General features: G+C 45.4%; 1 protein-coding gene across 8 annotated transcripts in view; it reads left to right on the top strand.

Moving 5' to 3' along the window:
- The first annotated feature begins 1,773 nt into the window (after positions 1-1,773).
- Positions 1,774-25,481, top strand: part of IQSEC3 (IQ motif and Sec7 domain ArfGEF 3) — a 157,605-nt gene continuing 133,897 nt past the window's right edge. For 6 of the 8 annotated variants that reach the window (XM_082257203.1, XM_082257205.1, XM_082257206.1 and 3 more), the window contains exon 1: positions 1,775-2,208. In XM_082257203.1, coding sequence (XP_082113329.1) covers positions 1,853-2,208 — 356 coding nt within the window. In that variant the 5' untranslated portion in view covers positions 1,775-1,852. Of the gene's footprint in view, positions 2,209-25,481 lie in introns of all 8 variants that reach the window. The other 2 variants (XM_082257207.1, XM_082257204.1) reach the window with 1 other exon arrangement.

Genomic DNA, 25,481 nt, shown 5'->3' with positions numbered 1-25,481 from the left:
AAAGCTGACACTCTATATGTCTGTGTATAATATAATATAGTGATGCTGGCTCCATTCTTCCTCACTCTGTACCCCCAAAGCTGACACTCTATATGTCTGTGTATAACATAATATATTGATGTTGGTTCCTGCCATCCCCACTCTGTACCCCCAAAGCTGACACTCTATATGTCTGTATATAGTATCAAATAGTGTTGCTGGCTCCATCTTTCTCCTTTCTGTACCTCCAGAGCTGACACTCTATATGTCTGTGTATAGTATAATGTAGTGATGCTGGCTCCATCCTTCTCACTCTGTGCCCCCAAAGCTGACACTCTATATGTCTGTATATAGAATAATATAATGATACTGACTCCATCTTTCTCCTTTCTGTGGCCCCAGAGCTGACACTCTATATGTCTGTATATAGAATAATATAATGATACTGACTCCATCTTTCTCCTTTCTGTGGCCCCAGAGCTGACACTCTATATGTCTGTATATAGAATAATATAATGATACTGACTCCATCTTTCTCCTCTATGTGCCCCCAGAGCTGACACTCTATATGTCTGTATATAGTTTCATATAGTGATACCGACTCCATCTTTTTCCTCTCTGTGCCCCCAAAGCTGACACTTTATAGATCTGAATATAGTATCATATTGTGATGCTGGCTCCATCTTTCTCCTTTCTGCACCCCCAGAGCTGACACTCTATATTTCTGTATATAGTATCATATAGTGATGCTGACTCCATCTTTCTCCTCTCTGTGCCCCTAGAGCTGACACTCTATATGTCTGTATATAGTATAATGTAGTGATGCTGACTCCATCTTTGTCCTCTCTGTGCCCCCAGAGCTGACTCTCTATATGTCTGCATATAGTATCATATAGTGATACTGACTCCATCTTTCTCCTCTCTGTGCCCCTAGAGCTGACACTCTAGTTATCTGTATTTAGTATTATGTAGTGATGATGTCTCCATCCCTCTCCTCTCTGTGCCCCCAGAGCTGACTCTCTATATGTCTGCATAATATTATTATACAGGATTTATATAGCGCCGACAGTTTGCGCAGTGCTTTACAATATAAGTGAAGACAATACAGTTACAATACAATTCAATACAGGAGGATTTAGTGGGCCCTGCTCGTTAGAGCTTACAATCTATTCTAGAATATAGTATCATATAGTGATACTGACTCCATCTTTGTCCGCTCTGTGCCCCCAGAGCTGACACTCTATATGTCTGTATATAGTATAATATAGTGATGCGGACTCCATCTTTGTCCTCTCTGTGCCCCTAGAGCTGACTCTCTATATCTGTATATAGTATCATATAGTGATAGTGACTCCATCTTTCTCCTCTCTGTGCCCCCAGAGCTGACACTCAATATGTCTGTATATAGTAATATATAGTGATAGTGACTCCATCTTTGTCCTCTCTGTGCCCCCAGAGCTGACACTCTATATGTCTGTATATAGTATAATGTGATGATGCTGCCTCCATCTTTGTCCTCTCTGTGCCCCCAGGAGCTGACACTCTATATGACTGTATATAGTATTATGTAGCGATGATGTCTCCATCTTTGTCCTCTCTGTGCCCCCAGAGCTGACACTCTATATATCTGTACATAGTATTATGTAGTGATGATGTCTCCATCTTTGTCCTCTCTGTGCCCCCAGGAGCTGACACTCTATATGTCTGTATATAGTATTATGTAGTGATGATGTCTCCATCCCTCTCCTCCCTCCCCGTTATATAACCTGCCAGTGGTGCTGATGTTGCTCCGCTCCTCCTCCTCCTCCCCCGTCGGGCGGCGCTGTCACTCGGCGGTGCAGAGCAGTCAGTGTTGGGCTGGCCGGGTCCCGGGATGGAGAACCTCCTGGAGAACCCGGTTCGGGCTGTGCTTTACCTGCGGGAACTGACCAGCATCGTACAGAACCAGCAGAGCCTCATCCACACCCAGCGGCAGAGGATCGATGAGCTGGAGCGGAGGCTGGACCAGCTGGGCACCGAGAACCGGAGCCTCCGGAACCAACACCAGCCTAGCCCGAGTCCGGCACCCTCCCCCAGCCCAGCTCAGAGCCAGGCGGCCCCGGAGAGCCCAGCTCACCAACCTCCACCTCCACCCGAGGAGCCCGAACCCAGCCCGGCACCGAGGGGGTCCCCCCAGGTCCAGCACAAACCCACCACCCTCTGCAAGGCCATCCTGGGGCGCAAGACCGAGTGAGTACAACACAGGGACTTACCTGCTATGGGGGTAGAGGGGACACTTACCTGCTATGGAAATCATAGAAGCGGGAGAGGAGAAAGGTACCTTCTAATGGGGGTAGAGGGGAGACTTACCTGCTATGGAAATCATATAAGAGGGAGAGGTGAAAGGTACCTTCCAATGGGGGAGGGGGACTTACCTGCTATGGGGGTAGAGGGGACACTTACCTGCTATGGAAATCATAGAAGTGGGAGAGGAGAAAGGTACATTCCAATGGGGGGGAAGGGGGGACTTACCTGCTATGGAAATCATATAAGAGGGAGAGGTGAAGGGTACCTTCTAATGGGGGGACTTACCTGCTATGGGGGTAGAGGGGGAGACTTACCTGCTATGGAAATCATAGAAGCGGGAGAGGAGAAAGGTACCTTCCAATGGGGGGATGGGGAACTTACCTGCGATGGGGGTAGAGGGGACACTTACCTGCTATGGAAATCATAGAAGCGGGAGAGGAGAAAGGTACATTCCAATGGGGGGGGGGACTTACCTGCTATGGGAGGTAGAGGGGAGACTTACCCGCTATGGGGGGTAGAAGGGAGACTTACCTGCTATGGGGGGTAGAAGGGAGACTTACCTGCTATGGAAATCATAGAAGCGGGAGAGGAGAAAGGTACCTTCCAATGGAGGGAGGGGGGAACTTACCTGCTATGGGAGGTAGAAGGGAGACTTACCTGCTATGAAAATCATAGAAGAGGGAGAGGTGAAGGGTACTTTCCAATGGGGGAACTTACCTGCTATGGGAGGTAGAGGGGAGACTTACCTGCTATAGAAATCATAGAAGAAGGAGAAGGGTAGTAAGGTACCTTCAAATGGGAGGGGGGGGACTTACCTGCTATGAAAATTATATAAGAGGGGGAGGTTATAGGTACCTTCCAATGGGGGTAGATGGGAGACTTACCTGCTATGGAAATCATAGAAGAGGGAAAGGTAGAGGGTACCTTCCAAAGGGGGAGGGGGACTTACCTGCTATGAAAATTATATAAGAGGGAGAGGTGAAGGGTACCTTCCAATGGGGGAGGGGGACTTACCTGCTATGAAAATTATATAAGAGGGAGAGGTGAAGGGTACCCTCCAATGAGGGGAGGGGGACTTACCTGCTATGAAAATTATATAAGAGGGAGAGGTGAAGGGTACCCTCCAATGAGGGGAGGGGGGACTTACCTGCTATGAAAATTATATAAGAGGGAGAGGTGAAGGGTACCCTCCAATGAGGGGAGGGGGGACTTACCTGCTATGAAAATTATATAAGAGGGAGAGGTGAAGGGTACCTTCCAATGGGGGAGGGGGACTTACCTGCTATGAAAATGATATAAGAGGGAGAGGTTAAAGGTGGTACCTTACAATGGGAGGTAGAGGGGAGACTTACCTGCTATGAACATCATAGAAGGGAGAGAGGTGAAAGCTACCTTCCAACCGGGGGGAACTTACCTGCTATGAAAATTATATAAGAGGAAGAGGTGAAGGGTACCTTCCAATGAGGGGGTGGGGGGGGGGGTGGGGAGACTTACTCGCTATGAAAATTATATAAGAGGGAGAGGTTAATGGTACCTTCCTATGGGGGAAGGGGGGGGGGACTTTTCTTGATATAAGAGAAAGAGGAAGACTTACCTAATATAAGAAGGAGCAGATTTACCTGCTATAAATATAAAGAAGCTACCAGGAGAGAGGGAAGACTTACCGTCTATGAAAATGAAATGACACTTCCCTTTCTATAAGAGGTAGAGAGGAGACTTACCTGTATAAGAGGCAGAGGGAGACTAACCTGCTATGAACATGATATGGGACTTACCTGGTATAGGAGGGAGAGGAGGACTTACCTACTATAAGAGGTAGAGGGGATACTTTCCTGCTGAAAATAAATGACCTATAAGTGTTATCTGCCATTAGAGCTAGAAGGGAAATGTATCTGCTAAAAGAGGTAGAGGGGAGACTTAGCTGCTATAAAAATGAAAGACTTACCTGTTATAAAAGGGAGAATTACTTACTATGAAAGGTAACTTACCTGCTATAAGAGGGAGAGCAGAGATCTAACTTCTATAAGTTGGAGAGGGTAACTTACCTGCTATAAGAAACAAAGGGGAGATTCACCTTGTATAAGAGGGAAAGAGGGATCACTTTTTAGAGGGGAGATGGTACTTACCTTCTAAAAAGAGAAGGGGTAAGTTACTTTTCAAAGAGAGATTGTCTCTTTCCTGTTATAGAAGAAAAAGGGGCGAACTTACCTTCTATATAACAGAAAATCAGGGCTTACCTTCTGTAACATAAAGGTGATTTGGGCCATTATAAGAGAGAACAGGGACTTACCTTCTGTAGAGTTAGGGGGATACATACCTGAGAGAGCGAGATTTGCCTTCTCTAGGGGAGAGGGTGCATTTACCTTTTACAAGACTGGGGGTACTTACCTCCTAATAGTAGAGAGGTACTTACCATCTATAGAAAAGTGAGAGGTGACCTTATGACAGAACTTACCATTTATAAGAGGTTGTGGGGACACTTACCCTGTATAAGAGAAAAGGAGACCTACCTTCTGTAAGTGAGAGCGTGACTTACCATCAGTAATATAAAGGAGGACTTACCGATTAGGAGAAGGAGGGCTTATTTACCTTCTGTAAGTGAGAGAGTGACTTACCATCGGTAATATAAAGGAGGACTTACCGATTAGGAGAAGGAGGGCGTATTTACCATCTGTAAGTGAGAGAGTGACTTACCATCGGTAATATAAAGGAGGACTTACCGATTAGGAGAAGGAGGGCTTATTTACCTTCTGTAGCAGAGAAGCAGTTACATTCCAAAAGTGAGAGGGAGCATTTAAGGTAGCTCCCTTCTTTAGGGTAACTTACCTTTTCAAAATTGTGAGGGGGAACTACCTTCTATACAGGGCCGTCTTTACCACAGGGCAAAAGGGGCAGCTGCCCTGGGTCCAGTCATTGTTGTGGGGCCCAAAGCAGCTGCCCCTTGAGCCCGCACTGCCTGCAAATAGTTAATAAGTGGTTTTGGGAGGGCCCAAGAAAATATTTGCCCAGGGTCCAATCATAATTAAAGACGGCCCTGCTTCTATATTAGAAGAGGGGGAACACATCTCATAGGTCAGGGGGTTCATATTTTCCATAAGACAGAGGGGAACTTGCCTCCTTACCATCTAGAAGGCAGAGGGACACTTACCTTCCTTTAGAAAGAGTGTGACCTAACATATCTTAAAAGCTTTCTTCTTATATACAAATTGGGGATTTAACTTCTATTGGAGGGGCACTTACCTGCTGAAATAAAGATGGTTGTTCTAAGTATTGTGACCAGGACCTCTTCTTCCATTCAGATCCATCAACAAGGGACAGCTGTGGTGCCAAAGGGGTTGTCACATGATCATCGTGTTAATAGTATCCATACATCTACAGATCTAATTGTCTGAAATTAACCATGTCGATGGCCTAATTGAAAGGGTTAAACATTCTTTATGGTACACACTGACCTACCTAAATCATCCATTCAATCTGTATCCAATCAGGCAGGCCCTTGTTGGTAGATCGAAGGTAATTGTACAATCAGACTGCACCGTGTATGGTGAGCTTTGATAGGTCATAGTGGCCAGAACGAGAGATCATTCAAGCCTATCAGCGCCCCTTTTTTATGAATTGCATCAACTTTCACGGACATCCAATTGCGACCAATTGATAATGGATCACCTGTGTATGTTGATGATCAAACAACTGCGCTAATTTGATTGGCCAATGGTTGTTTCAAATGTCCATGTGCGTGGCTACCCTCCAGCCACCAGGACCCTACAGATCACTTTGGAGAGCCTTCAGGCTGGGTGCGATCACAGACATCGCATGTGGTTTGCACCGCATTCATGTGCACATAACAAGCAAAGTCTGTGAGATGCAAATTTATGGCTGAATTTGTATCGCATTCGGACCAAAATGGTGCAGGACCCTTTTTTAGTCCGCATTGGAATCAAATCGCAAAGGGTGCTCACACCTATGTGATCTGATTCCTGTCTGATTTTACAGTTCACACTGCAATCAGCAAACTCATTTGGGGTGTCATTAACTTTACATTGACACCCGCAGTGGATCGCGGAGAGCAGTGTGACTTGCTTGCGAGTGAGATGCGATGTGATGCAAGAACCCGTGCTAGAATGGCGCTCGTTCCTGCATTGCACAAGTGTGAACTGAGCCTGAAGCCTCGGTTCACATTGATCCGGGCACGGATTGGGTGCGAATTTAAAGCGGTGCACGGTGTGACTTTGCATTGCGATTTTTTGCTAATTCTGCTTAGCATGTGCGGTTTTCATGCGAATTTAGTGCCAATCTACACAGTTCAAATGTCAGTGTTAAGTGGCATGATGGGACTTGTAGTTCTGAAAAAAAAAAAGAGAACCCGTAGTGCCCATTCCCAACATAGCAAGGCCATGTGTCATGTTCTTTTATTTCCCGCCTGGGCAATGTGTTCAATACATAACCTTTGTAATATTTCTGCTATAGATAAATGTGTTCAATAATTGGGGGTACACTGACCCCTCACATTCTCCCATTGGTGCAGAGATTGCACATCCCCTGACCTCTGCAGATAATAATACAATCTGAGGTCACACAGGTATCTCCAGATTATAGGTGATTTATGGAGCCCCCCCCTGATCCAGTCCCAGATTTCAATTCCAGCAATATGAGCGGTGTGTGGCTTCCCTTCACCTTGACAATATAGAATGTGATCTGATGCAGTTTGTGAGCCGTGTGCAATCCCCCTTCTATTTATAAATGACATTTCTGAAGATTGCACCCCCAGTACACATTGCTGTGTGGTGTAATAATGTGTTTAATATGCAGCTGTGGGGTAAGCCGTGTGCTCCGGGTATTGGTGGGCTGTGCACATTTCTTGGAGAAGGGATGATGCAGCTGTACATGCAGGGAATGTGGATGATGCTGAGGAGCTAGTGGGGTCACCTAGTAGGGACTGTGCTACTGCCTGATGGACTGCTATGGAGGCTGATTCAATATAAGGAGCTGCCATGGTGCTTTCCTGGGTTCTGTGTGCGTCAGCTTCACACCGCATGCAACCCTTCATAATACATATGTGTGCAATGCTCTGCACTCTGTATACAACAGTACTTTACAAAATGTATCTTTGTGCAATGCTCTGCACAGAACAGTGCTCTGCAATCCAGTACCTCCATGGAATGCTCTGCACTCTGTATACAACAGTACTTTACAAAATGCATGTTTGTGCAATGCTCTGCACAGAACAGTGCTCTGCAATCCAGTACCTCCATGGAATGCTCTGCACTCTGTATACAACAGTACTTTACAAAATGCATGTTTGTGCAATGCTCTGCACAGAACAGTGCTCTGCAATCCAGTACCTCCATGGAATGCTCTGCACTCTGTATACAACAGTACTTTACAAAATGTATGTTTGTGCAATGCTCTGTACAGAACAGTGCTCTGCATCCTGTACATACTGTGCGTGCGATCCAGTTCCTCCATGGAATGTTCTGCATTCTGTATACAACAATACTTTACATAATGTATCTTTGTGCCATGCACAGAACAGTGCTCTGCATCCTGTACATACTGTACCCCCATGCAAAGCTCTGCACTCTGTATACAACAGTACTTTACATAATGTACCTTTGTACAATGCTCTGCACAGAACAGTGCTCTGAATAGCATGTACATACTGTATGTGCTATCCAGTACCTCCATAGAATGCTCTGCACTCTGTATAGAACAGCACTCTGGATCCTATATCTCCATGCAATGCTCTGCACTCTGTATAAAACAACACTTTGCATCCAGTACATCTGTGCAATGCTCTGCACTCTGTATAAAACAGCACTCTGTGTCCAGTAATTCCATGCAATGCTCTGCACTCTGTATAGAACCGCACTCTGCATCCATTACCTCTATGTAATGTTCTGCACTCTTTTTGCATCCAGTACCTCCATGCAATGCTCTGCACCCTGTATAGAAAAGCACTCTGCATCTAGTACCTCTGTGCAATGCTCTGCACTCTGTATAAAACAGCACTCTGCGTCCGGTAATTCCATGCAATGCTCTGCACTCTGTATAGAACAGCACTCTGCATCCAGTACCTCTGCGCAATAATCTGCACTCTGAAGAGGACAGAACTCTGTATCCAGTAACGCTATGCAATGCTCTGCACTCTTTTTGCATCCCTATTTTATTTTTCTAGCATCCTGTACCTCTATGCAATGCTCTGTACTTTTTTTGGAAAGTGCTCTGCATTCCGTGCCTCTGTGCAATGTTTTGCACTCTGTATAGAATAGTGCTCTGCATCCAGTACCTCTGTGAAATGCCCTGCAATCTGTATAGAATAGTGCTCTGCATCCAGTACCTCTGTGAAATGCCCTGCAATCTGTATAGAATAGTGCTCTGCATCCAGTACCTCTGTGAAATGCCCTGCAATCTGTATAGAATAGTGCTCTGCATCCAGTACCTCTGTGAAATGCCCTGCAATCTGTATAGAATAGTGCTCTGCATCCAGTACCTCTGTGAAATGCCCTGCAATCTGTATAGAATAGTGCTCTGCATCCAGTACCTCTGTGAAATGCCCTGCAATCTGTATAGAATAGTGCTCTGCATCCAGTACCTCTGTGAAATGCCCTGCAATCTGTATAGAATAGTGCTCTGCATCCAGTACCTCTGTGAAATGCCCTGCAATCTGTATAGAATAGTGCTCTGAATCCAGTACCTCTGTGAAATGCTCTGCAATCTGTATAGAATAGTACTCTGCATCCAGTACCTCTATGAAATGCCCTGCAATCTGTATAGAATAGTGCTCTGCATCCAGTACTTCTGTGAAATGCTCTGCAATCTGTATAGAATAGGGCTCTGCATCCAGTACCTCTGTGAAATGCTCTGCAATCTGTATAGAATAGTGCTCTGCATCTAGTACCTCTATGTAATGTTCTGCACTCTTTTTGCATCCAGTACTTCCATGCAATGCTCTGCACCCTGTATAGAAAAGCACTCTGCATCTAGTACCTCTGCGCAATAATCTGCACTCTATGCATCCCTTTTTTATTTTTATTTTCTAGCATCCTGTACCTCTATGCAATGCTCTGTACTTTCTTTGGAAAGTGTTCTGCATTCCGTGCCTCTGTGCAATGTTTTTTTTGTATAGAATAGGGCTCTGCATCCAGTACCTCTGTGAAATGCTCTGCATTTTATCTCCCTTATGTACCTCTGTGCAATACTCTGCACTCTGTTTAGAACAGCATTTTTCATTCAATACCTCTGTGCAAGGCTCTGCACTTTCTATGGATTTTGCTATGCTTCCATTGCCTCTGTGCAATGCTTTGCACTCTGTATAGAACAGTACCTGGCATTCCAGTATCTGAACAATGCTCTGCATTCTGCAGGGAACAGTGCTTGGCATCCTGTACCTCTGTGTAATGCTCTTCACTCTCTACAGACAGTGTTCTGCATCCTGTACCTATGTGCAATGCTCTGCACTCTCTACAGACAGTGTTCTGCATCCTGTACCTATGTGCAATGCTCTGCACTCTCTACAGACAGTGCTCTGTATCCTGTACCTCTGTGAAATGCCCTGCAATCTATATAGAACAGTGCTCTGCATTCTGTACTGCTGTGCTATGCTCTGCACTCTCTAGGGAAAATACTCTGCATCCTGTACCTCTGTATAATCCCTCCCCCGTACATAATTACAGTGTTCAGGACTTTATACAGAGTCACAGTACTCTGTATTATACATTTTGAATTGCAGTGTCCTGCACTGTGTACTGAGCCACAGCACTATGCGATTTGTGTCTCTGAGTCACTGAGCCACAGTGCTCTGCTTTCCATGCACAGAGCCGCGGTGCTCTGCCCTCCACTGACTGAATCTCGGTGCTCTGCTTTTCATGCACACAGTTGCGGTGTTCTGCAGTCCATGTACAGAGTCACAGTGCTTTGCACTCATGTACAGAGTCACAGTGTTCTGCACTCCATGTACAGAGTCACGGTGTTCTGCACTCTATGTACAGAGTCACAGTGTTCTGCACTCCATGTACAGAGTCACGGTGTTCTGCACTCCATGTACAGAGTCACGGTGTTCTGCACTCCATGTACAGAGTCACGGTGTTCTGCACTCCATGTACAGAGTCACGGTGTTCTGCACTCCATGTACAGAATCACGGTGTTCTGCACTCCATGTACAGAGTCACAGTGTTCTGCACTCCATGTACAGAGTCACAGTGTTCTGCACTCCATGTACAGAGTCACGGTGTTCTGCACTCCATGTACAGAGTCACGGTGTTCTGCACTCCATGTACAGAGTCACGGTGTTCTGCACTCCATGTACAGAGTCACGGTGTTCTGCACTCCATGTACAGAGTCACGGTGTTCTGCACTCCATGTATAGAGTCACGGTGTTCTGCACTCTATGTACAGAGTCACGGTGTTCTGCACTCCATGTACAGAGTCACGGTGTTCTGCACTCCATGTATAGAGTCACGGTGTTCTGCACTCTATGTACAGAGTCACAGTGTCCTGCACTCTATGTACAGAGTCACAGTGTTCTGCACTCCATGTATAGAGTCACGGTGTTCTGCACTCTATGTACAGAGTCACAGTGTCCTGCACTCCATGTACAGAGTCACGGTGTTCTGCACTCTATGTACAGAGTCACGGTGTTCTGCACTCCATGTACAGAGTCACGGTGTTCTGCACTCCATGTACAGAGTCACGGTGTTCTGCACTCCATGTACAGAGTCACGGTGTTCTGCACTCCATGTACAGAGTCACGGTGTTCTGCACTCCATGTATAGAGTCACGGTGTTCTGCACTCTATGTACAGAGTCACGGTGTTCTGCACTCCATGTACAGAGTCACGGTGTTCTGCACTCCATGTATAGAGTCACGGTGTTCTGCACTCTATGTACAGAGTCACAGTGTCCTGCACTCTATGTACAGAGTCACAGTGTTCTGCACTCCATGTATAGAGTCACGGTGTTCTGCACTCTATGTACAGAGTCACAGTGTCCTGCACTCCATGTACAGAGTCACGGTGTTCTGCACTCTATGTACAGAGTCACAGTGTTCTGCACTCCATGTACAGAGTCACGGTGTTCTGCACTCTATGTACAGAGTCACAGTGTCCTGCACTCTATGTACAGAGTCACGGTGTTCTGCACTCTATGTACAGAGTCACGGTGTTCTGCACTCTATGTACAGAGTCACGGTGTTCTGCACTCCATGTACAGAGTCACGGTGTTCTGCACTCCATGTATAGAGTCACGGTGTTCTGCACTCTATGTACAGAGTCACAGTGTTCTGCACTCTATGTACAGAGTCACAGTGTCCTGCACTCCATGTACAGAGTCACAGTGTTCTGCACTCCATGTACAGAGTCACAGTGTTCTGCACTCCATGTACAGAGTCACGGTGTTCTGCACTCCATGTACAGTCACAGAATTCAGCACCATATGAGTAGTGAATCAGCGTTTAGCACTTTATATGGAGTCCCAGTTTTTTACACCTTCGGTTTATAGAGACGGAAGATGTAGCAGACGGCATCTGCTGTTTAAGTCTTTCCCAGCGCTGTAAACTCTCAGCCTCTATAGATTTTCTTTGTACAACAGATTAAACAGCAAGCGACAAACCCGAGACAAAACCGCGTCTGACAGAGAAAGAATATGCAAAATAAATAAATCAATAAAAAAATGAGAACATATATCGCTTTCTTTCTGAGCACAGAGTTGATCAGCATTTTTATTTTTCTATTGTAAATGTTTGCGGGTTTTGGGTGACATTCTGTGCCATGGCTCCGATTGTCCCAGCAGTTTGTACATTCTGCCTTTATCTCTCCACATTGGCTCTGCTTCCAGAAAGATCCTTTGTAATGGAGTCAGGCTCTGCTATATACTTTCATGACATAACCAACCGTCTTCACTTGGCTGAGGCCTCTTGTGTTGTGCAACCACCATACACCTGAAAACAGTTCCTAGCTCCACATTTTACTCCTAAACATAACCTAACAAATCTGCAGGAAAAATTCCTGACATCCCACTGCGTGCTTCCAGCACACAGACTGAGCTACCAATGACAGCAGCTCTTCATCCCTAAACTAAAGATCGTTTGCTGGCGGGACTGGCTTCTGATCATGTGACCACTGCGGCAGTGGTCACAAGATCGTCGATCCCCGCATTCACAACTGTATAACCACTTGCAGACCGCCTGCCGCAGATATACTGCGGGAGGCTGGCTCGGCTGCATGAATCGCCGTACCCATACGTCGCTCCTCAAGTGGGGAAAGCTGATCTGTGGGGCCGGTGGCCGCGATCACTCCCCGGGAAGACAGAACGGCGGTCTACTGTTGTAAACACATCAGACCGTTGTTCTGTCAGTTTTCAGCACAGAGCTCCTGTGTTCCTCCAATTTAAGAACACAGGTCCCTGTGTTGATCCAATAAGCCCACCCCCCTCACAGTTGGAAAACACCCCCTAGGCTCACATTTAACCCTTTGATCACCCCTGGGTTTACCCCTTTCCTGCCAGTGTCATTATTACAGTAAGTGCCGGTTCACACTGAAGCCGCACAACTTTGGGGGCAACCTGTGAATGTCTATGCAAGTCGCTCCAGGTCGCCCCGAAGTAGTACAGGACCCTTTTTCTAAGTCGGAGCGACTTGTGTCGCTCCTATTAGAACCGGTCCTGTACTACTCAATGGACCGCGACGGTGCGCGACTTTGCAGGCTGACCAAGTCGCCTGACAAGTCGTACTAGTGTGAACCGGCACTAACAGTGCATATTTTTTAGCACTGATTACTGTAGTAATGTCACTGGTCCCCTCAAAAGTGTCAAAAATGTCAGTTAGGGGTCCGATCTGTCCGCCGCAATGTCGCAGTCCCGCTAAAAATCGCTGATCGCCGCCATTACTAGTAAATAAATAAATAAAAATGACATAAATCTTTCCCCTAGTTTGTAGACGCGATAACTTTTGCACAAACCAATCAAAATACACTTATTGGGATTTTTGTTTACCAAAAATATGTAGCAGAATACAAACTGGCCTAAAATGATGAAAAAAATTGATTTTTACATTTTTCTGGGGGGAATGTTATATAGCAGAAAGGGAAAAATATTGTTCTTTTTTTTTGGAATTGTCGCTATTTTAGCGCAAAAAATAAACATCGCAGAGGGTGATCAAAAGAAAGCTCTATATTTGTGAAAAAAAAGGACATCAATTTTATTTGGGTACAGCGTTGCACGACCACGCAATTGTCCGTTAAATTAACTCAGTGAAGAATCGCAAAGGGGTAAAACCTTCTGGTCCAGAAGTGGATAAAGGGATGCTGGGGTGGGCAGGAAGGGGTTAAGGGAGATCTCTGGTCACAGCATGGACTTTCATTTCATAACATCCAGTATTGTTATAATAATAAAAATACAAATGATAGATAATAATGACAATCCAATATAAGCTTACTAGAAAAATTTCCTTTTGTGTTGTGAGTGTTGCCTATTTGCTTGCCATTTTTTTCCCACAACTTCCTGGATTCCCTGCATTCTTTGCAGCATCTCCTTTACTGTTTACTGTCAATTTCTAAGGACTACATATCCCATGGTACCTTGCTGCCTGCAAGCAGTCATTCCTGTACTGACTCCGCCTCCTGAAACTCCTCCTCTCAGCTCCTCTGTAGTTCAGAAGGCAGGCTGTGTGAAATGTGTCACAGGGCATAGTGAATGTGTCACAGAATTCAAGGAAGTAAATGAGTAGGATCTTCACAAAGTAAGTTTATAACCTTCAAAATTGTTCAGTTTATGAGCAGTAGGCTAGAAATAATGGAAATACAATGTGGAAATTATTTAATTTTTGATAATAGATACACTTGAAAGTAGTATTCAACCCAAAACAAAAAATATTATTTATTTCAGCTTACCAATCATTATGTGGTGGCTGCATTTGTTTTTCTTTTTTAGGCTCCATGCACACAGGTGTATTTTTAAGCTCCTAAAAGCTGTTATTAGCATTTCCTCTGCTCCTAGAAGCTAAATAGTTCCTAAAAACTCCTAACTGCTCCCTAGAGTATTTTTAAGCTCCTAGAAGCATTTTTTGTATTGCTCCTAGAAGCTAAATAGTGCTACATTGCTACATAGTGTTATCCTATGTGGGCTATTAACGTTTTTTTGAGCTTCCCTGAAGCAGAAAAATAAAATAGTGTTTGTAGAGTTTTTGGAGTGTTTTTCCAGCAGAAAAAAATGCTGAATGCTCCTAAATGTTCCACATTGCTTCTAAATGCTTCTAAAATGCCCTCTACCGATTTTTTGTGAGTTTTTTTTCTTCGGCTCTATGCACACTAGCATTTTTTTTTTTAAGCTCTAGAAGCTGTTTTTAAATTTTTTTTCTGCTCCTAGAAGCTAAATAGAGTTATCCTATGTGTCCATGCACACTACTTCAGGCTATTAGCGTTTTTTTAACTTCAGTGTCTAGGAGCGGAAAAAAAAGGAGTTTTTGTAGAGTTTCTTGGAGCGTTTTTCCAGCAGAAACGCTCCTAAGTGCTGCTAAACACTCCCTAATGCTACTAATAGCGGGGGGGGGGTTAGATTTTTTACCCCTTTATTTTAAAGGAACTGCATCGGTACAGCGTGCGAGGAAAGAGACTGCAGCAGTGCCCACCCGTGCCTCATCCAGGCCTTATTCATGTCCATTTGTGCCTCATTCATGCTCATCCATGCCTTATTTATGCCTATCTGTGTCTCATTCATGCCCATCTGTGCCTTATCTGTGCCTCATTCATACCCATCTGTGCCTCATTCATGCCCATCTGTGCCTCACCCATGCCCCATTATGCCCATCTGTGCCTCATTCATGCATGCTCATCCATGCCTTATTTATGCCCATCTATGTCTCATTCATGCCCTTCTGTGCCTTATCTGTGCCTCATTCATACCCATCTGTGCCTCATTCATGCCCATTCGTGCCTCACCCATGCCTCATTCATGCCCATCTGTGCCTTCTTACAGGCCTCATTCATGCCAATTTGTGCCTCATTCATGCCCATCTGTGCCTCTTCATGCCCATTTGAGCCTCATCCATGCCCATCTGTGCCTCATTTATGCCCATCCGTGCCTCATTCATGCCCATATGTGCCCCATCCAGGCCTCATTCATGCCCATCTGTCCCTTATCCAGGCCTCATTCATGCCCATCTGTGCCTCTTCATGCCCATTTGAGCCTCATCCATGCCCATCTGTGCCTCATTTATGCCCATCCGTGCCTCATTCATGCCCATATGTGCCCCATCCAGGCCTCATTCATGCCCATCTGTCCCTTATCCAGGCCTCATTCATGCCCATCTGTGCCTCTTCATGCCCATTTTAGCCTCATCCATGCCCACCTGTGCCTCATTTATGCCCATCTGTGCCTCATCCGCGCCTCATTCATGCCCATCTGTGCCCCACCCGGGCCTCATTCATGCCCATCTGTCCCTTAAAAGCAGATGAAGGCATTATCGGATGGAGTAATGTGATCTCTGTAAGAGGTAATAAATATCTGGAAGTATTACACTGACACATTACTTAGCATGCTGTACTCCCTGTACAGTGTTACTAAACCCAGGACCCTGCATTCACTATATCTGTACTATAACAGTACACAGAACATGGAAATGCAATTATTTTAATAAATATAAACTGATCAATACCCTTTCTCATCAGAAGTATATAGCAGTCTTGTGACTTCTATCAGTGTCCGGTCGAGCACTGGTTAAGGCTTGTAGGAGTTTTCATTCTCCTCTGACTGACATGGCATGAGGCTGCATGACCCCTGACCCTCTGTCTGTACAGTGCTGATTGGCCCTGCGCTGATCACATGCCTATAAAAATAAAAAAAACTCTCTAGCAATACACACCAAAATGAGCATGATCAACTTGCCCCCAAGGCTCTGTTCTACCAGCAGATAAATTGTGGGGCTGTAAAAGAAGGGGAGGATCGGGGAAGACAGGATCAGACTGCCCTTTAACACAAGGCAGAGGTTTAACCCTTTGGGTTCCACAGAGTATAACAAGCATGCTTTACTGCATATACAGACTGATTTTACTGTTGTAGGTTTAGTAACACTTTAACGTGAAAAATAAATCTGAAATCTATATAATGTATATAACAAGTTCACTAAAATGATGGCATTAATGTTCTGCTCTCACCAGAAATCTGATGTATATAATGCTGTGCGAATGTGTTTGTGTCCAGCAGCGGTGCGCTAACCCATCACTTTTCACTGCAGTGTGCTGATCTGAATTTTAGATATTTTGATTTTATGACATTGTTGCATTTTTGTTGTGTTCCAAATTGCCTGGATTTACAAATTGCACGATTCTCTGCAGATCATGCAAATCTAAAATTCATGACTCCAAAAAAAAAAAAAAGCTGAGATTGGCCTAAAATTGAGAGAATCGCAGACAGCTGTGCTCATATCTGTGCAGTTTGTTCTGTTTTTGGTGCATGGTGCCTTGTGTTCCTCCAAGGTTATACCCCCTCTGTAACCGTCACGGGGGGCGTTCTCCATCCACAGAGCCCACTGCGGAGCTGGCATTGGCAGGCTTAGCAGTGCCGTGACATGGAGACACGGAGAAGCAGACCGTGAGATCGAGGGGGCATGTCACGCGTCACCTCCACTCTCTAGCCAGAAGTGACAGCTTATTAACAGAGCCCTGAGATGTGATAATACAGCCTGATAGGGCTTCTAATGAGCCTTTGCTCCAGAGGAAGACACAGAGGCACAATATGGAGGAAAAAACATATATATTCCTCTTATTATGCTAAGTCCCAAATCCCTTCTCCCAAATGTCAGAAGCTGCAGCGATCACCGCTTTTCTGTTCGCGGGCGGCTGCTTGGCGGCTAATAGCGTTGAATTTTATTTGAATGGTGCTGCTTCCATGTTTATAGACAAAAAGGATTATGGGAAAGAATGCAGAGGTGCCATCCAGGAGGGTTCAGTTCTGCTTCATATAATCCAGCCGGAGGGGGATTTGTCTATATGGTGCTGGGTTCATGTTTCCAGTAGCAGAGGATTATGGGAAAGAAAGCGGGGGGTACCATCCGTGATGGTTTTCATACTCTTGCAGAAGTTCTATGTATCTCCATGATATTAGTTCCTTGTTTCCGTTAGCAGAAGATTATGGGAGGGAAGGCAGAGGTGGCATCCATGGTTCAGCTTTATTTTATCCCCCTACAGCAGTGGTCTCCAAACTGCGGCCCGGGGGCTAGATGTGGCCCTTTGTCTGCCTTTATCTTGCACTTGAGGCACTATTCCACCAATTGACACCAGTGATGAAGCACCATTCCCCCTACTGAAAACATCAATGGGGAACTAGTTTTCTCATTGATATAACCCAGTGATGGCAAATAGGGCCGCTGATAAGGCAGTACAGCCAGTCCTGTTGTAACGGGCCTGGCCCTATCAGTTTAACAGGGGGACCCGGGCACCTTTACACTTCATTTCTGCAAAATACCAAAGTGGGCTTTCCAAACCCCTGTGGGAGCAGAAATCTCAATATTATCAGATGCTTTGAAGGCTAGAGGTGAGAACTGGGGTCTAATAGACCCCATATCTCTCCATAAAGAGGACCTGTCATGTCTCATTTTATTAAATGTTCAAAGCCGCGACAGGGGAGGGGCCAGGGGTGGGTCAAAGGGGCCCCAAAAGGTAGGCTGTACGGGGCCCCATGATTTCCAACAGCAGCTCTGATGGCGAACCTTGGCACCTCAGATGTTTTGGAACTAGAGTTCCCATGATGCTCAACTGGAGTGCAAAGTGGGAAACGTTATTCCAAAACATCAACGCAATAGGGTGTGATATTACATGTAGATTAATGATGGCTTCACCTTCCTCCTATTCTAAGTCACAGGCTGGACGCAGTCTGTGAAAGGCAGAAGTCTTCCCACACCAAAAAATAAAGATTTGATTTTGAAATAAATATTTGTATGAAAGATTAAAATAGAATATTGTTATTATTTAATCTTTTTCTCTGTATTTTAAAGTCTGTTTTTTTTTATTTTTTTATTTTGAACATGTGCCCAGCAGCAGAGGACTAGAAGCTCCTCCCACTTATGTTTCAATAAGTTAATTAAGCATTACTATATAACATTTAAATACTTTCATTGGGGCTGCTAGAGCAAACCCATCATCTCTTGAAGCTGACGTTTAATGTGTTTATATTTTGATTCTTCCCTTCCTTCATCATCAACATGCTATTGGAATTAATTCAGAATTTCTGTTTAATGACGTACCTTTTTGTCATTAAAACAGACTCCCTAATGTCTTTATTGAGTCTCTGTGTTTCTCTATGCAGTGCAGACAGATCACGGCTATGGAAGGGGCTGGCAGGGTGCTGCACACAGCCAAAGTACTCCTGTCAAGAGCCTTCAGCATTCACAGTGTGCACTAGAAGCTGCAGCAAGTCAGATAGAGCCCGTCTCATTTCCTGACTGGAGGTTGTCCAATATCGTCTAGCTCTTTCCTCCCCAGTCTAATACTCTCTTGTCCATCCCTTGCATTAATTTGATTTCAGTTCTATGAATCATGGAGGCTTGGCATTACATGTGGGCATTACCCAGGATGGCTTGTATGCAAATGTAGCCTGCTACCTCCTTTTTTCCATTCAAAGCTTACTATCATGGGCAAGACCAAAGAGCTGTCAAAGGACTTAGGGGACAAGATTGTAGACCTGCACAAGACTGAAATGGGCTACAAGACCATCAGCAAGAAGCTTGGTGAGAAGGAGACAACTGTTGGAGTGATTATCGGCAAATGATTGAAATACAAAATTACAATCAATCGCCCTCTTTCTGGAGCTCCATGCAAGATTTCGCCTCGTGGGGTAAGGATGATTATGAGAAAAGTGAAGGATCAGCCAAGAACTACATGGGAGGAGCTTGTGAATGATCTTAAGGCAGTTGGGACCACAGTCACCAAACAAACCATCGGTAACATAATAAGCCGCCATGGATTGAAATCCTGCAGCACCCACAAGGTCCCCCTCCTCAAGAAGGCACATGTACAGGCCCGTCTGAAGTTTGCCAATGAACAACTAAATGAGTCAGAGAAGGATTGGTAGTAATTGCTGTGATTAGGTGAGACCAAAATTGGGCTCTTTGGCATTAACTCGACTTGCTGTGTTTGGAGGAAGAAAAAATTGGATTTTTGACTTACCGTAAAATCCATTTCTCTGATGTTCATTGACAGACGCAGCTCCTGGTATTAATAACCATTGGGTTATACTGCCCCCTACAGGAGTAGGACACTAGGCAGAAAATAATTCTGGCTACACCCATGGGCAGTCCCAGGGAGTATACTCCCTCTCTCTGCTATAGCCACTCAGTTTTGTTCCAAGCACTGTCAGGAGACTAATAACTCCACAGAGGGGCGGGTGCTGTGTCCATCAATGAACATCAGAGAAATGGATTTTACGGTAAGTCAAAAATCCTATTTTCTCGTTCGTTCATTGACCATTGGGACGTCCCAAAGCAGTGTTAAACACGAGGGGTGGGAACAACCAAAAAATAATAATTTCCAAGGCTAAACATTAGCCAACCAGGCAACAGGAGCTCAACCAAACAACTGGAGCCCACCTAAAAAAATCAATACACCCTCTAATAGGATCAGGTCCTCTTACAGAAGCTTGCAAAACCTTGCGGACAAAGGAAGCATCCGCAGATGCCAACACATCTGCTTTATAAAACTTTGTGAAATGTGCCATCTTGCAAACCTGCGTCACTGACGCCTGATGACGGAAGGTGTGCCCTAAGTGCCCTAGTAGAGTGTGCCTTGACAAGGAAAGGAGAAACCTGACCCCTGATGGAATAGGCCTGAACCACTGTCTGTCTGATCCATCTGGAAATGGTCACATAGGAAGCGGACAACCCTTTTCGAGATCTGTCCGTGAGCACAAATAGAGAGTCTGACTTCCTAAAAGTACTCTGTAGCTGCCAGGTACACCCTAATTGCTCAGACCACATCCAAGGCATGCAAGGCAATTTCCTTCAGATGTTTAGGCCTGGGACACAGGGAAGGAAACACAATGTCTTCATTCAAAGGAAAATCAGAGACAACCTTTGGAAGGAAAGAGGGACAGGGCAAAGAACCACCTTATCCCTGTGAATCGCCAGATAGGATGGACAGGATAACGCCGCCAGTTCCGACACCCTGCATGCAGAGGTGATAGCCACTAAAAAGACCGCCTTCTGGGACAGCGTAAGTAGGGGAATCTCCCGAATATTTTCAAAGGGAGGCTTCTGTAGAGCTTATAGCACTAAATTGAGATCGCAAGGCGGCAACGGAGCCCGCACTTCAGGGACCAAATGTTGGACACCTTGAAGAAAGGTGCGCACCAGGGAGTGTGTGGCCAAAGGTCTTTGGAAGAAGACCGCCAAAGGCGACACCTGGTACTTGATGGTACTCAAGGCCAACGTCTGTTCAACCACCCCCCCATTGAAGGATGGTTAAGATCCGAGCCACCAAGAAGGAGCGAGGATGAACCCCAAGCAAATCACACCATGCAATGTACGTCTTCCACATATGATGGTAGATCTTTCTAGAAGTAGATTTATTATCTACCTCTATCCTTCAGCACCTGGTGATAACAGCCAAGCTGTCAAAGCCAGCGACTGTAAAGCAGGATGGAAGATTGGTCCTTGGGACAGCAGATCCTCCCTGAGAGGAAGCTTCCAAGGAATGTCGGCGACCAGCCGCTCCAGATTGGTGTACCAAGCCCAACGAGGCCAGTCCAGAGCCACTAAGTTGACCGGAATTCCTTCTGCCTCGATCCTGTGTAGAAGTCTGGGCAAAAGCTTCAGAGGAGGGAAGGCGTAAATCAGCCGATACTGACCCCACGGGGCCACCAGCATGTCTGTGGCGTCTGCCAGAGGATCCCTTGACCGAGCCACAAACCTGCACCTTTCTGTTGAGCCGAGACGCCAACAGATCCACCTTGGGGATACCTCACTGTAGACACAGCTGAAGAAACACCTCCGGATGAAGGGACCACTCCCCTTGGTCCAATGCCTGCCGACTGAGGTATTGGGCCTGCAAATTTTCCACCCCAGGAATGTGTACGGCGGAGAGGGCTAGAACGAACCTTAGAATGCCCACCTTAGAATGCACTTCTTGTGCCCCCTTGGTGATTGACATAAGCCAGGAGCCAGAGCAGACTTCTAAAAATTCAGAATCCAGCCAAATCCCCACAGAGATCGTCCAAGTAGCCCAGTGCCGCAATCCCCCATTGGCATAGCAAAACTAGCACCAGGGCTAACACTTTTGTGAAGAACTGGGGAGCAGAGACGAGACCAAAGGGTAACGCCACAAACTGATAATGCTCCTCTCTCACAGCAAACTGGAGAAAACGCTGGTGACCTGCACATATTGGAATGTGAAGGTAGGCATTCTTGATTTCGATAGTGGTGAGAAAATCTCCCTGACGCAGGGATGCCACCACCGTTCGAATGGATTCCATTCTGAACTTCTCTACCCGCACAAAGCAGTTGAGCGCCTTGAGGTCCAAGATTGGATGCACTTTGCCTTCCTTCCTGGGGACGGTGAACAGGTTTGAGTAAAAACCCTAAAAACGTTCCAAAGTCAGGACCGGGACTATCACCCCTTGAAGGAACAGGTCTTGTATCGCCCCAAACAGGCCCTGTAAGCGGTCTGGGGACAGGCGCAAGTTGGAAGGGAAAAACCTTGCCGGGGACAAGAGTGAAACTTGATCTTCTAGCTGGATCGAATGACTTTGTGGACCCACTTGTCTTGCACCAGTGAAGTCCACAGATCCAAAGACTAGCAAAGATGTCCCCCCACCCCCAATATGGGTGAGGGCCCACCTTCATGCTGAAGGAGCCTTATCCATGGGTCTGGAGAAGCCTGATCTTGGCTTGCCAGACAAGGCTCATTTGGATCTTCCTGAAGAGGCACTGAAAGGCTTTGAGCCCTTCTCAGTGGACCCTGAGGGACGAAAAAACTTCTTATGAACTGAGAAGGAAGGCCCACATCTACGATGAGGTTCCTTGCCCTTAGTAGCCTTCGAGAGAAAAGTACTCTTCCTCCCTGTGAGACCTTTATTGATGTCATCCAGGGTAGCTCCAAATAGGCAATCTCCTCAGTCAAGGCCTTTTTTGAAGTCTCGTCCACAAACCAGCACTTGAGCCAAAAGACACGATGAAGGACCACTGCCAAAACAGAGGGGCGAGCCATCAGGGGAGCTGCATCCAAAGAGGCATCACAGATAAACTGCATCCCCTGGACCAGCTGGTCAGCCAGCTCGGCAAAGGCGGGGGGGAGCTGTTCCCCCTCCAGATCATGGCGTAAGAGCTTAGCCCACTCGGTCAGAGTTTGCAACACTAGGGCAATGGTGAATACAGGCCTTATTGCCAAATCAGCCAGAGTGTATAACCCAATGGTTATGAATACCAGAAGCTGTGTCCACCAGTGAAGGAAAGCGAAATGCTGACTGTGACCCTAAGAACACCATCTCTACAGTCAAGCACGGAGGTGGAAACATTATGCTTTGGGGCTGTTTCTCTGCTAAAGGTACTGTACAGGCCCGTCTTTGCCACATTGAGGAACCAATGGACAGGGCCATGTATTGTAAAATCTTGGATGAGAACTTTTTTCTCTCAGCCAGAACACTGAAGATGGGTCATGGATGAGTCTTCCAGCATGACAATGACCCAAAACATACTGCCAATGCAACAAAGGAGTGGCTCAAGAAGAAGCACACTAAGGCCATAGAGTGGCCTAGCCAGTCTCCAGACCTTAATCCTATAGAAAATGTATGTAGGGAGCTGAAAGCCCTAAGGCTTTAGAGAAGATCTGCAAAGAAGACTGGGCCAAAATCCCTCTTGAGATGTGTGCAAACATGGTAATCAACTACAAGAAATGTCTTACCTCTGTGCTTGCCAACAAGGGTTTCTCCACCAAGTACTAAGTCATGTTTTGCTTGGGGATATAACTTCAAATACACCTATGAAAAACATTATAGACCCTTCATTTGTGGACGAACTTATAAAATCTGCAGGGGATCAATAAATTATTTTCCCCACTGTAGATATAAAGGTATTTTTTTAATACCACTGAATTGCAAAATGGCATGTGTAGTGATTAAATGGACAGCACTGTGACTAAGTGGTTAGCGCTTCCGCCTAGCAGCACTAAGGCTGGTGGTTCGAATCCCAACCATGGCACTATTTGCCTGGAATTTGCATGTTCTCCCTGTGCCTTCTGGGTTTCCTCAGAGTACTCCAGTTTCCTCCCACATTTGAAAGACATGCTGGTAGGTTAACTGGCTCCAGTCTAAATTGGCCCTAGCATGTGTATGTATGAACATGAGTTAGGGACTTTAGATTGTAAGCTCCTTGAGGGCAGGAACTGATGTAAATATACATTATACAGTGCTGCCTAAATCGACAGTGCTATGTAAGTACCTGTGATAAATAAATATGGGTTGTGTATATTATATATATTTATATATATATATATGTATATATAGATACAAACACACACATACATACACACACACAACCCATATATATATATATATATATATATATATATACACACACACACACAGTATCTCACAAAAGTGAGTACACCCCTCACATTTTTGTAAATATTTTATTAGATCTTTTCATGTGACAACACTGAAGAAATGACACTTTGATACAAAAGTTAAAATGTCCAAATTGGGCCTAATTAGCCATTTTCCCTTCCCGGTGTCATGTGACTGTTGCAAGGTCTCAGGTGTGAATGGGGAGCAGGTGTGTTAAATTTGGTGTTATTGCTTTCACTCTCTCATACTGGTCACTGGAAGTTCAACATGGCACCTCATGGCAAAGAACTCTCTGAGGATCTGAAAAAAAGAATTGTTGCTCTACATAAAGATGGCCTAGGCTATAAGAAGATTGCCAAGACCCTGAAACTGAGTTGCAGCATGGTGGCCAAGATCATACAGCAGTTTAACAGGACAGGTTCCATTCAGAATAGGACCTCTCCATAGTTGACCAAAGAAGTTGAGTGCACCTGCTCAGAGTCATATCCAAAGGTTGTCTTTGGGAAATAGACGAATGAGTGCTGCCAGCATTGCTGCAGAGGTTGAAGGGGTGGGGGGTCAGCCTGTTAGTGATCAGACCATATGCTGCACACTGCATCAAATTGGTCTGCATGGCTGACATCCCGAAAGGAAGCCTCTTCTAAAGATAATGCACAGGGAAGCCCGCAAACAGTTTGCTGAAGACAACCAGACTAAGGACATGGATTACTGAAACCATGTCCTGTGTTCTGATGAGACCAAGATAAACTTATTTGGTTCAGATGGTGTCAGGCGTGTGTGGCGGCAACCAGGTGAGGAGTACAAAGACAAGTGTGTCTTGCCTACAGTCAAGCATGGTGGTGGGAGTGTCATGGTTTGGGGATGCATAATTTCTGCCGGCACTGGGGAGCTACAGTTCATTGAGGGAACCATGAATGCCAACATGTACTGTGACATACTGAAGCAGAGCAGGATCCAATCCCTTTGAAGACTAGGCCGCAGGGCAGTATTTCAACATGATAACAACCCCAAAAACACCTCCAAGACAATCACTGCCTTGCTAAAGAAGCTGAGTGTAAAGGTGAAGGACTGGCCAAACATGTCTCCAGACCTAAACCCTATTGAGCATCTGTGGAGCATCCACAAACAGAAGGTGGAGGAGCGCAAGGTCTCCAACATCCACCAGCTCCATGATGTCGTCATGGACGAGTGGAAGAGGACTCCAGGGGCAACCTGTGAAGCTCTTGTGAACTCTATGTTAAGGCAGTGCTGGAAAATAATGATGGCCACACAAAATATTGACACTTTGGGCTCAATTTTGACTTTTTCACGTAGGGGTGTACTTACTTATGTTGCCAGCGGTTTAGACAATAATGGTTGTGTGTTGAGTTATTTTTGAAGGGACAGCAAATTTACACAAGCTGTACACTCACTACTTTACATTGTAGCAAAGTGTCATTTCTTCAGTGTTGTCACATGAAAAGATAAAATTTTTACAAAAATGTGAAGGGTGTACTCACTTTTGTGAGATACTGTATTTATATATATATTAGCAAAAGTGTTTTCCTTTAAAAAGGGGTGGCAGAGGGAGACCACTCACATGATTCAAAGCAGAGAGAGCTAAGACCAAAACCCATAAAGGTAGATAAACTGGAAGTTCGGAGAGGCGGCTAATGAAAGTAAATTAATCTGTGTGGA

This window comes from Pelophylax lessonae, assembly GCF_965119305.1.
Source record: "Pelophylax lessonae genome assembly, chromosome: 4".
Classification (NCBI taxonomy): Eukaryota; Metazoa; Chordata; class Amphibia; order Anura; family Ranidae; genus Pelophylax; species Pelophylax lessonae.
The sequence above is the reverse complement of the archived record's forward strand: the minus strand, read 5'-3'. Positions and strand labels throughout refer to the sequence as shown.